At 44.0% G+C, this 17,426-nt stretch overlaps 1 protein-coding gene across 1 annotated transcript in view; it reads left to right on the plus strand.

Moving 5' to 3' along the window:
- Positions 1-16,155, plus strand: part of CHST11 (carbohydrate sulfotransferase 11) — a 315,182-nt gene extending 299,027 nt beyond the window's left edge. Inside the window, exon 3 of the mRNA XM_043968734.1 lies at positions 11,380-16,155. Coding sequence (XP_043824669.1) covers positions 11,380-12,234 — 855 coding nt within the window. The 3' untranslated portion in view covers positions 12,235-16,155. The remainder of the gene's footprint in view (positions 1-11,379) is intronic.
- Positions 16,156-17,426: the final 1,271 nt, after the last annotated feature.

Consider the following 17,426-nt stretch of genomic DNA (forward strand, 5'->3'; position numbering starts at 1 on the left):
ACTTGCCTGCCTCAGTTTCCTTATCTGAAAAGTGGGGATAATATCCCCTACCTCTCAGGGTTGTTGCAAGGATCAAATGAGCTATATTGGTAGAGCACTTAGCATAGGGCCTGACACATAGTAGGCATTATATAAATGCTAGCTATTATTAGTACCCTTACCAGTGGAGAAGTGGCAGGAAAATGAACTTCTCCTTGCCTTATTGCCCATTCTAAGGGTTGAAAGGTGAATTCTTTCCTCAGAAAGGGAACTCAGAAGCCATCAAGTCCATCCCCCGTCCCTTTGCCAATGAAGAAATGGAGGCCTGGAGAGGTTAAGTGAGTTGTGGTCAGTAGGAGAGTCAGGCCATGGATCCTGGGTTCTAACTTTAGATCTCACACCCAGAACCGCCTCCACTTCCACCTCGATTGCAGGTACCTTCATATCCAAGCAGGTTTCATGTCTTCAGGAAAAGGAAGCAGATCAAGTGGCCAGATGAAATCATTGAGTCCTTCCTCATTCCCACCCCTAACAAGCTCTGAGCAATCCAGACTTACTTTTCATCACGGATTCCTGTTTCCTGACATCTCATCCACGATGGGAAATGAGAGGGGAAGCAGCCTGCTTCTCCTTACTTTAAGGCCCTTCATTGCATGCACCACGGGGGCTGTTTTGGTTTAAGAAAAACTGGTTTTCTTTCTGTCTTGGAAAAAAAAATCCCAACCTAGTAAAGTTTTAAAAGACTTCTTTCAAACAGTCCCTAAATTTGGTACTTAAACTCATTCCCGTTGCCTTTTAAAGGACAAATTAAAAATAGATGTCTGAAAAGGGAAGAAAAAAAGGGGTGGGGGCTTGTGACCAATCAGAGCCCCAGAGCCTGTAAGCCATGTTTGAGTTTTTTCCAGAACCAGCCCTTGTCAAATATAATTTATATGTATGAGAGATCAAAGGAAGACAGGAGGGAGAAAAGATCCCAATGTGTTTTGCCAGCAGATGGCAAACCTGTTATTGCAGGGGTAGCGTGTTCTGTAATTAAAGAAATATGTGAATTGGAGAAAGATGCTAGATTATAGTTATTTCCTCACATTGTAGAGTATTAATAATATCTGGGAGAATTCAGAGCCTGGGAGCTGAGATTGAAAAGGAAAGACAATGGAATGCCCTTGGGGGCAGAAGGTGGCCAGCTCCTGATGGGTTTCCATTTTTTTTTTTTTTAGGCAATGGGGTTAAGTGACTTGCCCAGGGTCACACAGCTAGTAAGTGTCAAGTGTCTGAGGCCGGATTTGAACTCAGGTACTCCTGAATCCAGGGCCAGTGCTTTAACCACTGCGCCATCTAGCTGCCCCAGATGGGTTTCCTTTTAAGAGATTTCTGGTGACTCTGAAAAGTTCCCAGAATCCTGGGAGTACCAGGCCCTCAGGGATTTCTATGCCCATTCTATTCCCACTGGACAGAGCCAAAGTGGCTGGCCCTCTGGCCAATGTGAATGGAGTATTGTGAAAACTGGTCTCCCTCCCAGGATTGCGCACTGCTCTGTCCATACCAATGCAAAAGTGAGGTGGAGCTGACTTTATCCTAGGGTGCAAATATGGAGGTCCCTCAGTGGACTTCCAGACTACTCCTACACCATCAAATCTTCCATCTACCATGAATCAAACCAATATCATTTTCCCCTTCTTGTCATTTCTCCACTGCCCATCAACCAGCGGTCTCCAAAGTGGGCACCACAGCTTAACCCCAAGAAGGAGCCTTTGGTCTGACTTTAGGGCATTTTGTGATTGGCTCTTCAGATAGTAGGAAGCTGGGTGGTATCCCATCCATTCCTCACTTGTATTAGCCAATCATGCAGCTTGTCTCTAACTTACAAGTAAACACTTATTGGGACTGAGGGTTCCATGACTAATTGGCTTCAAAAGAGTTGAGAGAGTACTACTGTAGACAGCTGGAAATGGGGGTAAATAAATGTTCTCTGAAAAAAAGACTTTGTTATTTACCACCTGTGTGAGTTGGGGCAGAGATGACTTTCTTCTCTCTAGGCCTCAGTATCCTGTTCTGTAAAATGAGGGAGGATAGACTAGATCTCCTTGAAGGTCCCCTCCGGGTCTGATCCTATGCTCCCAAAATATCTGTGTCATGTTTAGTTTGAAAGAGACAGGGATTGGACTTGTGATTTCATTGGCATAGGCAGCTGGGTGGTACATCGGATAGAGTGCTGAGCCTGGAGACAAGACCTGAGTTCAAATCCAGCCTCGGACACTTACTAGTTCTGTCACCCCTGGTAAGCCGCTTAACCACTGTCTGCCTCAGTTTCCTCATCTGTAAAAGAAGAGCACAGGGTTGTTGGGTGAATCAAATGAGATAATATTTGTAGAGCATTTTGCAAACCTATTATTTTTCACAGATGTTCCTAAGGAGCCAAAAGAAAATCTCTCCCTCCTCCTAACGGTGATTTACTGCTTTGAGGTAGAGTTGTGGGATGATGGCATTTGAGACAGCCATCAGTCAGTGAATAAGGAGCCAGGCTATTAGGAAATGCCAGCCCTGCCAGCCTTTGGCAGGGAACAGTCTAATCACAGCTGGAGGTGGGGCACCAGGGAGGCTGTAAAGAGAGCCCTGTGTTTACATCCTGGATCCTTCCACTGACTGGCTGTGAGACCTTGGGCAAGTCATTACGTTACCTCTCAAGGCCCTCCTGTTTCTCATCTGTAAAATTACAATCTCCCAGCACTAAATTCAATGGACTAAATTAATTCTCCAGTTTAAGATGAATAAAGGAAAGGAAACAAGCATTTATTAAGCACCTACTGCATGCTGGGCACTATGCTAAACACTTTACAAGTATCTCCATTTGATCCTCACAACCACCCTGGGAGGTAGATGCTATTATTATCCCCATTTTGCAGTTGAAGAAACTGAGGCACAGGGAGGGGAAGTGGTTTGTCCAGGGTCACACAGCTAGTAAGTGTCTCAGGCTGGATTTGAACTTGGATCTTCCTTAGGCTCAGCTATGTATTTTACGGTGCTTCCTCACAGCCCCCCCCCCCCGCCAATAATATTCCATCTTCTGTCATCCTGTCTTCTATTTCTAACTCATATAGTATTCACTCATTACTGTACTAGGTATTAGTGATGAGAGAAAATCCTTACTCCTCATCTGAAGGACTTATAAAGTAAATCTTCCTTTCCCCTTCTTCTGAGAGTGTGTGTGTGTGCGTGCGCATGTATGAAAGAGAGTGCAAGTGAGTGAGCATAGGGGTGGGAAGCGTACTATGTAGACTTTCCAGTAGTTACAACATCTGTCTCTTACCAAGGAAGAATATTAATATATCACAGCCCAGATTCCCTTCCCTGAAATCTTGTTGCTATTATCATTTTTGAGCATCTCAACCTGTCTCAAGGCAAATCATGAAATCCCCTGAGGATTCCTAAAACAAAATTAATTTCAATTCACTGTGGTTTATCAAATTCAAATATGCCCCACAACACTCTTAGCACAGTGCTTGGCACACAGTAGGTGCTGTACAAATGCTTATTCTCTCCCCTTTCCCTCTATGGAAGGGATGCAGTTTGTTGGAACACCAGGACCCATGACCATCATTGCACAGCAGAACAAGAGTGTGTGTAATTAAATGCCAAATTGTGTGCTACAAACTCAAACCAACTCGACAGAAAAGTATTAAGCACCTACTATGTGCAAGACACTATACCAGGAGCTGGGGAGATACAAAAGTTGTTGGTTTTTTTTAAAATGTCATGGTTCTTACCCTCTAGAAATTTGTGAACAATGTGCATGTCCATAGATATAAAACACTTTTGCAAACCTTAGAGCCCTTTATAAATGTTATTTACTATTGCTATTTTTTTTTTAGTGAAGCAATTGGGGTTAAGTGACTTGCCCAGGGTCACACAGCTAGTAAGTGTTAAGTGTCTGAGGCCGGATTTGAACTCAGGTACTCCTGACTCCAGGGCCGGTGCTCTATCCACTGCACCACCTAGCTGCCCCGATACTATTGCTATTTTTAACACATTTAACAAAAGGCTTTTAACTGTCCTCAGAAGGGAAAGGCAATAGATAAAGTGATAAGGTAAAAGCTTGATGGATGGGGTGGAACTTGTCTTGAGTGGGATTTACATATATGAAAAGGCATGCTGGGCAGGGAGCACAGTATGAGCAAAGGCCTAGTGGGCAGAACTGGTGAGGAATATGTGGAAATGATTAAGGAGGCAGGTGAAGGGTCCATTTAATGACAATGATAGTAGCTGATAGTTATATAGAATGTAAGCTCTTTGAGAAGGATTGTGTCATTCTTTGTTTTGGTAGCCTCAGTACCTAGGCCAGCACAGATTGAGGGATTAATGGTTGATTGATAACGTTGTTTTACAGTTTGTACAGTATATTTCATACACAATCTCAATTGATCCTTATAACAGCTCTATGAAGTCAGTGCCATTATCATCCTCCTTTTAGAGAGAGGAAAACTGAGCTTCAGAGGAGGTGAAGGGACTTGCCCAAGGTCACACAGTCAATAAGGGTCTAAGGCAGGATATGAAGCCGGATCTTCCTGATGCTAAGCCTAATATGCCCTCCACACTACTCCATGCTACATATGAGTATTCAGGTTTGGAGGGTGGTGGGGTGAAGATTCTAATAACACCCCACGTATTGAGACATAGTTCTTACCACAAACACCTGCCAGTTAGTACAGCAACTGATAACTCTTCATCGAATATTTCTCTTGGTGGCCCATTGGATAGAGTGCTCGCTGGGCCTGGCGTCAGTTAGACTCATCTTCCCGAGTTCACATTTCCTAGCTGTGTGACCCTGGGTAAGTCACTTCACATCCTGTTGGCCTCAGTTTCAGCTGTAAAAGGGGGTTGAATGGTCACAATCCTCCATAGAATTTTAGTGAGTGCCAGATGAAATCACATATATTCAGCAATATTTAAAGCTCCATATACATTTTAGTCACTAGAATTATAACTGTTGTTTTAGTACTAAGGACTAGTGTTCAGCCATAGAGCTGAAATGCCAGCGTGCTTGCCCTCGTCAGGCCTATACAGCCATCGTGCATCTTCCCAGAGGCCACTTGCACACCCCTTTCTGGCTCATCTTCCATAGCCATATTTTGTGATAAATTAGGCCTGGATCATGGACCAAATTAGGAATCAGGGCAAGGGCATTTAAGGGTTCCTCCCCTGCTTTTAGTAATCCTGAAGATGATCCAACTGCCCAGATGGCCCATTCACACCCACCCCACCCTCCTTTTTGGCTGCCTTCCTCTTGGGTCGAGAGGGCTTGGATCAGGCTGGGGATGGGCAGCAGCTCAGGCCTTTGGGTTGCTCAGCTGTCAGCAGACAGGCAAGAAACAGAGGAATGGGAAGGATCCATCATGCAAGAGACAGAACAGGCTGGCAGGGAACAGGTTGGGGTTTAGGTCATTTTGATGGTGTCCTAACAACTTGAAAGCCGATCAATGTAGGACCTTTGAGCTGCTCAGTTTCAGGCAAATCTGGATAGATTTATCCCACCCTGACTAGTGGATGCTTAAATGCTTGCTGACTGACTGAGTAATCTCCATTTTATAGATAAGGAAACAGGCTCCTAAAGGTGAAATGACCCATCCAGGGCCACATAGCTAACGTGTGTCATAGGCTGAATTCTAATCCAGTCTCTGGGCTCTAACTGGGTCTAGCCCTATTTTCTTGCCCTTCCCCAAATTAGAGCATTATGTGGCTCACCACTCATTTCTAACTTTTGGACTCAATAAAAGCCACACATCCTGTGAATGAGTTATTGCCAATTTTGAGCAGGGCCGAAATTAATGAGGCTTTGCTTTGCTCTCTGGGAAGGGAATGGATTTCGTGACTTGTTTACCAGCGATTCTGAGAAGGGCTCAGACAGAGTTTGGGCAATTTTCAGCCCACTGTAGTATGGCCTGGGGCAGCTAATGATTATACATGCTCCTTACTGAGCGCCTGCTAGCCTCACTCAGCACACAGACACTGTTCAGGTAAGACAGCCCAGGCAGAGTGCTGGCTCGAGAAATCTGGGTTCAAATCTCACCTCTCACACTCTCACCCCCTGTGTGCTCTTTAGCAAATATGAGCCTTCCTTTCTTCATCTTTCAGGAGGGATGGCTAATCCCTGCATCTCCCAAGCTTGCTGTAAAGTTCAAAGAAAGCAATGCCTCTAGGGTGCAGTGCAAGGTTTAAAGTACGATTCTGCCGTCTCCGAACTGTGCTCTGTCTTTGCATTACCAATGCCAGGCACACGGACTGGTGCTTCAATAAATTCTTCACCTTAGGGAAGGACAGATTTTGTCTTTGTATTTCTAGCACTCGGCACAGTACCTTGGAAACTCTTGGCTTGGAGGGCACAGACCTGTAATGTCATGGGTTTGGGAAACTTGGAGTGTGGAGACTCCCCAAGGGAGGGGGGAAGAGAGAGAGAGAGAGAGAGAGAGAGAGAGAGAGAGAGAGAGAGAGAGAGAGAGAGAGAGAGAGAGAGAGAGAGAGAGAGAGAGAGAGAGAGAGAGAAGGGAGGAGGAGACAGGAGAGGAAGAGAGAGAGGGGAGAAGGGGAAAGGGGGAAGAGAGGAAGAGAGGAGGAGGGGGGAGAGAGGATGGAAAAGGGAAAGAGAAAAGGGAGAGAGAAGGAGAGGAGAGGAGATGAGGGGAGAGAAGGGAGAAAGGAGACAAGAGAGGAGGGGAGAGAGGAGATAAAGGAGAGGAGATGAAGGGAAAGAGGGAGAAGAGAGAGAAGGGAGAGGGAGACAGGAGAGGGAGGGAAAGAGGGAGAGGAGAGAGAGAAGGGAGAGAGGAGACAGGAGAAGAGGTGAGAGGGAGAAAGGGAGGAGAGAGGAGGGAGACAGGACAGAGGGGAAGAGAGGAGAGAGAAAATGGGAAAGGAGAGGGGAAGGAGTGAAGAGGGAGAAGAAGGGAGACAGGAGAGGGAGAAGAGGAAGACAAGAGAAGGGGCAAGGGGGATAGGGAGAGGGAGACAGGAGGGGGGAAAGAGGGAGAGGATAGAAAGAGGAGAGGGGAGAGAAGGGAGACAGGAAAGGGGAGAGGAGAAAGAGAAAGGAGACAAGAGAGGAAGAGGAGAGGAGGGGAGAGATGGGAGAGAGGGGAGGCAGGAGAGGGAAAGGAGAGAAGAGAGAGAAGGGAGAGGGAGGAAAAAAGAGAGGGGGGAGAGAGAAGAGGCAAGAGAGGGAAAGAAGGAGAGGAGAGAGAGAAGGGAGAGAGGGAGAGGGAGGAAAAGAGAGAGGGGGAGAGAGAGAGAAGGGAGAGAGACAAGATAGAGGAACAGGGGAGGGGAGAAAGAGGGAGAGAGGACAGAAAGAGGAAAGGGGAGAGGAGAGGGGAGGGGGGCAGAGAGAGTGGAAAGAGAGGAGGGGAGAGAATGGAGAAGGGAGAGAAGAGAGAAGGGAGAAAGGGAGGGGAGAGAGGGAGAGAGGAGGGAGACAGGAAAGGGGAGAGAGGAGAGGGGGAGGAGTGAAGAGGGAGAGGAAGAGAGACAGGAAAGGAGAGAGAAAGACAGGAGAGTAGGGGCGAGGGGGGATGGGGAGAGGGAAACAGGAGAGGGAGAGGGAGGGATAGAAGGGAGACTATACCAAGGATCTGAAAGCATCAGGGATTGTTCAGGATAACATAATCAATAGGAACCCAATTCTCCAAGACTCCAGAGCTCACTTTTTGAGGAAACTGAGGCTAAGAAAGGTCAGTTCATTAAGCAAACATTAGGCACCTACTATATGCCAGGCATTGCCTGAGCCACAAGAGACGCAGTCTCTGCCCCAAAGGAGCCTCTGCTTGGCTCCCTGAAGCCTTTCTTGTCCTTCTGTCCCTCCTCCTGTTTCTCTTAGCATCTTTCCTAGACATCACCTTTTACACTCATCCTGGCAACACAGTTAATCTGTTTTCTTGCCCTTCTCTGAATTACAGCACAAGCCCCCTGAGAGCAGGACCAGTAATAGACCTAGTGTAGAGTTTTGCACACAATGTTTGAAGCATTAGCAAATGAATTTGGATTAAAAATCAAAGACAGATTAGTGCTGGGGAAGATTATATGCTCTTCACTTCACCATAGGCCAGTCTTTGAAGAACCAAGGAGACTTTTCTGGTAACCTTCCTCCCCACTCTCCAGAAATGAAATGTGACTGATTACACTCCTTGGGGAAACACATCTCAAGTGGCTGCAGGCTAGAGAGAGGAGGTGATTAGAAACAGATTAGAAACCAATCAGCCTCTTGGCTTTCAAAGTCTACAAACACTGGATCAAGTAGGACCTGACCATGTCATTTCCCTCCTCAAATATCTACAATGGCTCCCACCAGCCTCTCCTGTCCCTTTCATGTATATTATTACTACGTTTTGTGAACTCTACATTCCAGTCAAACCAGCCTGCACGCTGCTCTCTTTAGAGGATACTCCATGTCCCACTGCTGGAGCTTTTCATAAATGGTCCTTCCTCACCTCTACCACATAAAATCCCTCAAAATACAACCGTGCCCAAAGGGCTATCGAATTGTGCATGCCCTTTGATCCAACAATACCACTGCTAGGCTTATATCCCAAAGACATTCCTTAGAAGAGAAAAAGACCTATTTGTACAAAAACTATTTATAGCATATCTTTTTTTAGTGGCTAAGAACTGGAAATCAAAGGACTGCCCATCCATTGGGGAATGGCTAAATAAGCTGTGGTATATGATGGTGATGGAATGTTACTGTGCAGTAAGAAATAAAAAGCAGGATGATTTCAGAAAGGCCTGGAAAGACTTACATGAAATGATGTATAGTGAAGTGAGCAGAACCAAGAGAACACTGTGCACAGTTCAGTCAAGTAGATGACTAAACTATTCTCAGCAATACAATGATCTAAGACAATCCTAAAGGACTAATGATGAAGCATACTATCCACCTCCAGGGAAAGAACTGATATTGATTGAACACATATTGAAGCATGCTATTTTTCATTTTCATTTTTTCTTATTCAAGTTTTCTCATACAAAATGATTAATATGACAATGGTTTACATAATTGCACATACATACCTATATCTGATTGCTTACTGCCTCAGGGAGTGGGGAGCGGAGGGAGAAAAGAAAAGATAAAATTTGGAACTCAAAACTTTAAAGGAGTTTTTACTGAAAAACATAAAATAAAATTTCATATATCCCCTCCCCCCAAATCAAAATAAAATCAAATGTGAAACACAACCTTTCCCAGGTCTCCCAGTTACTATCACTACCTTTCTTTCAAAATCACTTTGTAGATAGTGTTTTACTGACTTGCTTGTAAATATTTTGTATCTTCTCCATAGAGTCTAAGCTTCTTGAGAGTAGAGATGGTTCATTATTTTGTCTCTGAATCCCTAGCACAGTGCCTGGTGATAGAAACCAGACCCATGAATTCAGTGGCATTTGATGAAGAAACTATCTCCACCAATGCAGATTGACACTTTCTTGACACTGTATACTCTTAGAGAGTAGCCTGGAGTCACACAGCTGGTCTGTCTAATCCAAGCCGTCTTGGCTCCAAGTCTGTCTCTCCAAATCCTATGCCACACTGTTTCTCCCCTGGTATATAGTAGGAACTAAGTAATTGTTGACTTGAATTAGCCATAGGATCATTCCAGTAGAACTGTAAGGGACCTTCGAAGCCATTTTATCTGACCTAATCTTGCAGATGAAGAAACTAAGGCTTAGAGAAATTATATAACTTCCCCAGAGTCAAACAGCAAGTCATTGTCAGAGGCAGGATTTGTTTGACATCAGTTGTTCTGAACTGGGGACTGAGAATGCAATGTCATATGTCCAGACTGTCTAAACGAGTGATTATGAGCAGTGCCAGTTCAGGACTTATTTCTCAGACAGACAGGTTGTGTAGAAGAATGTGACCTCTTCCCCTAGAAGCTGGTAGAAACCAAGTAGTTCATAGCTTCTTGCCAGCCCCAATCAGAGCCTAGACAATGTCAGAGTAGAGAGCCTCACAGATTCAAACCGGAAGAGACCTTGGAGGTCACCGGGTTTAACCCTCCCTCTTCTTATTGATGCAGAAAGAGAAGCGATTTGACCCAATTCACACTGGTAAAACAGATGAGAACCTTCTATTGAGTCTGGGCCTGATGCTCTCTCAACATGTGTGCTTGAGAAAGAAAATTCAACAAGCACTTATTAAGTCTCCATTATTTACCAGGTACTATGCTAGGCACTGGGAAGACAAAGACAGATAAATCCATCCCTGATCTTAAGGAGTTTACATTCTACTGGTAGAAGACAGTCTATGTCTGTGTGTATACACATGTGTACTGTTATCTATTGCATCTGCTTTGTGTAACTTCAAAGTATATACAAGGTAAAGACGAGGTAGTAATTTCAGGGCAGGAGAGGAGTTTACAATAATCAGGAAAGGCCTTATGAGGGAGGTGGTACTGGAAATGAGCCTTCAGTGGAGCTAGGCATCCCAAGAGGTGGGAATAAGGAAGGGCATTCCAGGCACCAAGGACAACCTGTGCATATGGACATAGTTAAGAGCTGTGGTGTCAGGTTAGGAGAGCAGCAAGGAGGGTCCTTTGGCTGAAATGCAGTGCATGAGGGGTTGTCATGAAATAAATCTGTTAAGATGAGTTGGAACCAGACTGTGAAGGATTTTAAATGCCAAAACAGAAGAATTTGTGTTTTATCCTAGGAGCATTAGGGGACCAATAAAACATCAATTTGGTTTGCCGATGATTGTTAAAGAATATAATTATAATTAAGAAGACTGGAATTAGTAATCAAAATAATGATTAATCATAATTTAAAAGATTTGGGCTTTAAAAAAAAAAATGAAAACCAAAGGGGGCGGCTAGGTGGCGCAGTGGATAAAGCACCGACCCTGGATTCAGGAGTACCTGAGTTCAAATTCGGCCTCAGACACTTGACACTAGCTGTGTGACCCTGGGCAAGTCACATTGCCCCATTGCCCCGCAAAAAAAAAAAAAGAAGAAGAAGAAAAAAAAAAGAAAGATTTGGGCTTTTTTAAAGCATATCAATTTGGGATTTGGATGGTTGAGGGTAGAGGCTTGGAGGAAGAGATACCCATCAGGAAGCTATTATAATAGTCCATGAAGGGATAAAGTTGGGATGGGGAAGGGGACATGACTCGGAACGGAGGGAGAACGACATGAGAGATGTGACAGGATGTGAGAGGGGGAAAATTTGGATGCTCCCTCCCTAACTGCTATCTGTCATAGTTGCAAACACTGTTTTCAAAGGTCTAATTGTGTCCTGGTGAATTTCACTTAATCGTGCATTACATAAATTCTAATTTGGTCCTAGTTATTGAGTATTTTGCTAAGGGGCGATGCCCTATTGTGAATATACTAAACTTCAGTTCCCCTTTTGTTTTCTGTGTAGCTGGAGCTCTCCAACACGGCCATCCTGCACCAGATGAGGCGGGACCAAGTCACAGACACGTGTCGGGCCAACAGTGTGACCAGCCGGAAAAGGCGTGTCCTGACCCCCAATGACCTCAAGCACTTGGTGGTGGATGAAGACCACGAGCTGATCTATTGCTACGTGCCCAAAGTTGCTTGTACAAACTGGAAGAGGGTCATGATGGTTCTGACCGGGAGGGGGAAATACAGCGACCCCATGGAGATCCCCGCCAACGAAGCCCACGTCTCGGCCAACCTGAAGACCCTCAACCAATACAGCATCCCAGAAATCAACCACCGCTTGAAAAACTACATGAAGTTCCTGTTTGTCCGCGAGCCTTTTGAGAGGCTGGTGTCAGCCTACAGGAACAAGTTTACCCAGAAGTACAATACCTCCTTTCACAAACGATACGGGACCAAGATTGTCAAGCGCCAAAGGAAGAACGCCACCCAAGAGGCCCTGCGGAAGGGAGATGACGTGAAGTTTGAGGAGTTTGTTGCGTACCTCATCGATCCACTCACCCAGAGAGAGGAACCTTTCAACGAGCACTGGCAAACGGTGTACTCCCTTTGCCATCCCTGCCACATCCATTATGATCTCATCGGCAAGTACGAGACTCTAGAAGACGATTCCAATTACGTCCTCCAGCTGGCCGGAGTCGGCAGCTACCTGAAGTTCCCCACCTATGCAAAGTCTACGAAAACTACTGACGAAATGACCACAGAGTTCTTTCAGAACATCAGCATGGAGCACCAAACGCAGCTCTATGATGTCTACAAACTGGATTTTTTAATGTTCAATTACTCAGTGCCAAGCTACCTGAAACTAGAATGAAGAGGGAGGAGAGAGAGAATCATGCCTGGTTTTATTTAAGATTTTTATTTGTCAAGATAAATATATGGATATTGGGTTATTTTGTAAATTAATATTTCTTTGGGGACAGTGCTGCGAGCAGCACAGTCGGAATTATTTAAAAATCCTCCTGTAGGGAAGGACAGCTCTCTTTGCGGGGTAACAAGATGGCCGTGTCCTTGTTCTAGAAATGAGTACTGCAAACACTGTTTTCAAAGGTCTAATTGTGTCCTGGTGAATTTCATTTAATCGTGCATTACATAAATTCTAATTAGGGTTATTTATAGTTATTTAAACATGGTCTCTGGATAGATTTCACTTTTAGAGGCAGCAGAATCTTCATGTTTTGACAAAAGACGTCTGTTCTTCATAGTTCCTTTGATCCTAAGGGCTCAGCTCTGGGCACTAAGCATTCTCTGTATTAACCATTAGCAGAGTCGATCGGTACCAGCAATTATAACTTTTATTGGTTAATACAATTTTGCAAATTTTAGTAGAAATTAAAATGTTACTAGTGTACTCGGGAAAGAGGCAATTACCCTCACAGCTCTGCAAAGGACAGATTTGGAAGGAGCTTTAATCAGCATGGAGGTCCCTTGGCTTGAATGAAAATGTGAATAATATTTGTGACCCAGGGAGAAGGTGATCATAGCATCATCTTACTTGGACGTGTAACAGGATAGACTAGAACCTGGGTTCTAAGCTATGGAAGAGGCTGACCTCTTAGGGGTAACTCTGCCTATGGCTTAATGTGGATCAATGATATAAATAGCCCCACCTGCACAGGTATTCTTGTATACACACACTCAAAAGCTTAAGACATAGTTCAAACCACCTCGGGCTCCACCCATGAGACAACAAAACATTCTAGAATCTTAACGCACTTGAATTCATGACCCATTTTCTCCTGGGCATCATCAGTTCCTACTTATTCACATACTCCTGATTTTCACCAGTTCACATGACACCTGAGTGATGTGTAAGACACATCCCTTTCCATATCTTGACGATTGATTTTGGTCACCAATGTCGATTATCCTGTATATAATAATATACTAAGAGTTTGGGTTTGGTGCATTTTTTTTCTGTTGTTTGTTTTGTTTTGAGAGAGTATATAGTTGAGGGATGAGAAGATTGTTCTAATAAAAAAGGTTAATTTATTCACAGAAACTATTAAATGTATTATAAAACTCCCAGCCAGCTCAGTGAACAGGAGTAGCAACACCTCAAAAAGTCAGACTTATTTTTATTTAATGTTGAGTGAGCTATCCACCTGAGATGGAGATTAAAATGCTATTTATAAACATTATGGATCTTCTCCCAAGTTTTCAGCTCCTGGAGAGATGGCCCAGTAAATAAATTCTAGAAAAAGAAAAGAGGTGAGGGAAACAGAGATGGGAGAGAACATGAGGAAAAGCATATTTCCTAGGCAAGTTAGCCTTGAGCTATGAAATAGACAAATGTATACTTCAGAATCAATCAATTTCTTAAGAATCTCTTTAGTGAAAGGGGAACTGGGCATATAAAGACAAAAAATTAAAAAGCGACCTTTAACCTCAAGGAGTTTGGATTCTACTGAATACAAAAAGGGAAGCATTTGCTTCTCATGTCCCCAAAACATAGCCTTGATTGTCAGCCAAGACTGGAGAATCAGATAATCTGTCCATGAACAGGGAGGGGCTTTTCAAAGGGAAGAAAGCAGGAATTATCATTATTTTTTCAACTACAGTTTCAATCCAGGCCCCCACAATTCAAGTGAACTTAAAGTTTTAAAAAGTACAACGGCCCCAGAGCCTCACTACCTCTACATACAACCATTTCCCCCATCCTAAAACATGAACTTTGTGTAAGCATCTGGATAGTAGGGCACAAGTGAGGAGGCTGTTGGTGGGCTGTCCTGGTGTCTAGCTTTTGTCAATGGTCCGGTGGCTCGACTGCCCACCCAAGTCTCACTTGAAAGTGGTTGATCTTGTGAGAATTATCTAAATCCTTGGCCAGTTCCCAGCACGACACCCCCGCTCCCCCTATCCCGCTTCAATACCATAGCTGTGTAGTGGGTAGAGATTTGCCGTTTTTGTTTGGCATTGAGAATGAAATTCATGTCTATTCATGAGTTTCCAGTTTCCCCAAGACACTCCTGATTGGTTTTCTGCGATTGCTCAGTGTTAAACCTGCTCCCTGGCTCATCTGTCTCCTCTCTGTTTCCCTGGGTCAGGAGCATCTTTTCAAGGAGAGAACACCCCAGTACGTTTTTGATGGGAGGGAGTCTTCTTGCTAGTGTATTTTTGCTTTTTACTTTTAATATGTTCTTTCCCTTTTTTTTCTAATGGTTTCATTTGTTTGTGTGTGTGTGTGTGTTTGATCTGATTCTATTGTAACATAGAGAAAAATGTTTCCATGCTCGTGGTTTAAAAAAAAAAAAAAGCCATTGGTGAAAATTGTGATTGGAAAATCTGATGGTCATTTTGATGGAAAATGGACAGAATGGGCTTCAGGGGTTTCATTTTGAGGCTTTTCAAGTATGTGCATATTTCTGAGACCAGGACAGGCAAGCCTTCCATCCCCTAGTTGCATTGCAAAAGCCTCACTCCATGATTTAACCATGGAGGGAATTCAAAAGGATGACTCATGGTGAACATTCCCCATTCCAACTCACCAGCGTTCTCTGATCAAAAAATGATTCCTCCTAATTATCTAAGGGATTTGAATCCCTGCAAGGGATAGCACGCACCTCCCCCACCATCTCTTGGCCATCCTTCAGCTTCTGAGTGGGGCTGGTTTCCCATAATATGAACCTGGATGCCAGCATATACATGGGGGCATCAATCATTGGAATCAAGATGGTAGACAACTGTGAAAAAATTCATGGGACTATGTCATAGATTTTAGAAATAGAAGGGACCTGAGAAGCCCTTGAGTCTGACCCCCTTCTTTCACAGAGGAGGAAACTGAGGGACAGAGGTGAAATGACTTGCCAGAGTCGCACAACTAGTAAGTATTTAAATTGGATTTGAACCCAAATCTCGACTCCAAGTCTGTTCCACCACACTGCCTCCCTTCATCAACCAGACAGTAGGGCCATAGAGAAATCCTATTTCCTCGACCACACAACTCAGCTGAAGAGTTCTAGGGGCCTGAAACTTAATGCCACAAGAGACAGTTCATCACACCCTCATGAGGAGACAGTAGGAAACAGATCTTATAGGATAATCACAAAGCAAAAAAATCCCAATCCAAACAGCAGACCTAGCTCCAATCTGATCCACACACAAAGTGGAAGCCTGGGCTCTGCCTCCTCTCTCCCCTTTCCCTGCAATTCTCATCCATTAATTTTCCATCACACCCCAAGCTGCCCATTCCAAGGCAACCCAAGTAACTAGAAATAGTCGGTCCTAATAGCCCATCCACTATTTGCACCGTACGTTTGTCTTCCGGACCATTTCAGAAAGCTATTCACCCAAGTCTGGCCCACTTTGACCCAAAGTGGGGTTATCCCCAGGGAGCAGGCGCTCATCAGAGTAACCCAGCCTGCTGCCATCACTAGGCAAATATGTCATCTGCTGTGCTCTTTTCAGGTACAAAAGGGACTTCTGGTACTCCTACTCTTGTTCCAGAGAGTATTATTTTCTTACGTGCATGCACAAGATAGAAGACTATGTTCATATAATTTAACATCTATGTGGGGTAGGATTTTTTTTTTACCTATTTGTATGCAGTAGAAGGCTTGTTGTAGACAACTTTCCTCTGTATCTTACTGTACTGTTCAAGAAAGAAGTTGAATTTTCCATTGCCAACAGACGCGTGAAATGTTCATGAACCTTCCTCAGAAAACAAAACAAAGAAAAGCCATTCAAGCCTGATTATTTTTCTAAGTAACTTCAATTAAATTGAAGAAAGAAAGATGTCTCCTCTCTGCGTGTGGTTTCTTTCTGTCTCCATAATAAAATGCTAAACGTGGAGGGCAGGAGCTGGGTGGGAAGGGGAAGAGAGGGAGGAAGCTGTGCTTGGAAAGAGGAGAACATTCAAAATCTTTAGCCTGACATTTAAAACTTGCCCTGGTCTAGAACTTGCTTACCTCTCATTTCCAAGTACACCCTTCCTCCCCCCCTCCCCCCTTTACATTCTCTCCATTCCAATCTATCCAGCCTGCTATCCATTTCCCATCTCTGACAATCCATCTGCCTCTGGGTCCTTGTAAACTCTATATTGTTTCCTCACCTCTGCCTTGGAGAGCCCCCTAGCTTTCTTTTGGAAAAATTTTACTTTGCAATGAACAACAAGGACAATGGCTAGCATTTACAAAGTGTTTTAAGGTTTAGAAAGTGCTCTTCACAACAGCTCTGGGAGGGACACAGAGGTTAAGTGACTTGCCCAGGGGCACATAGCTAGTAAATGTTTGAGGCTAGATTAGAACTCTTCTCAATTCCAAACCCAGGGCTCTATTCATTGTTGTGCTCCCTAGCTTCAGTCAGCCAGTAATCTATAAAATTCAAGATAAAGGATGCTAAAGGATAAAAGATCCCTAGCTTTTTCTTTTCTTTTCCTTCTTTTCTTTTCTTTTGCACAGGGCCAGTGAGGGTTAAGTGACTTGCCCAGGGTCACCCTAGCTTTCTATAAAGGACCAGTCATATGCTGTCTCCTACACGGCATCTCCCAAATCCTTCCACCCCACCCCACCCCACCCCACAGTTGTTAACGTTCCTCAAGCTTTGGAAAAATAATTTCTCTATACTGTTGTATTTACCAATCTTGACATGGACTGTATCCCCCCAGAAATGTTCCATTTTTATCCACAGTGCCTGGCACACAGGGTCCTAGATTTAGAAATGAAAGGACCCCTAGAAATTGGTCCCAAATGAGGAAGTGTTTTAATAAATGTTTAAACTGAACTGAATCAGGAAAAAACAACAACTATATGCTTCTTTCCATTTAAATCAGGGAAGCAAGAGAGAAACCAAGATCCTGAGCCTTTGGGGTATTAAATATTCTTTGGGGGTATTAAAGTCACTACCATTGGGGGGCACCATTTTCTTTGCCAGTTTCTAGATTCACTCAATACTTGGATCCCTTCTGTTTCCCCAATGACCTCCATGATCTGGCATTCCATGAACCAACCATGTTGAGCTGAACCACATCATATGATGATTGGTATTTTACACGAGGAAAAATATGAC

The sequence above is a fragment of the Dromiciops gliroides genome, chromosome 5 (assembly GCF_019393635.1).
Source record: "Dromiciops gliroides isolate mDroGli1 chromosome 5, mDroGli1.pri, whole genome shotgun sequence".
NCBI classification, from domain to species: Eukaryota; Metazoa; Chordata; class Mammalia; order Microbiotheria; family Microbiotheriidae; genus Dromiciops; species Dromiciops gliroides.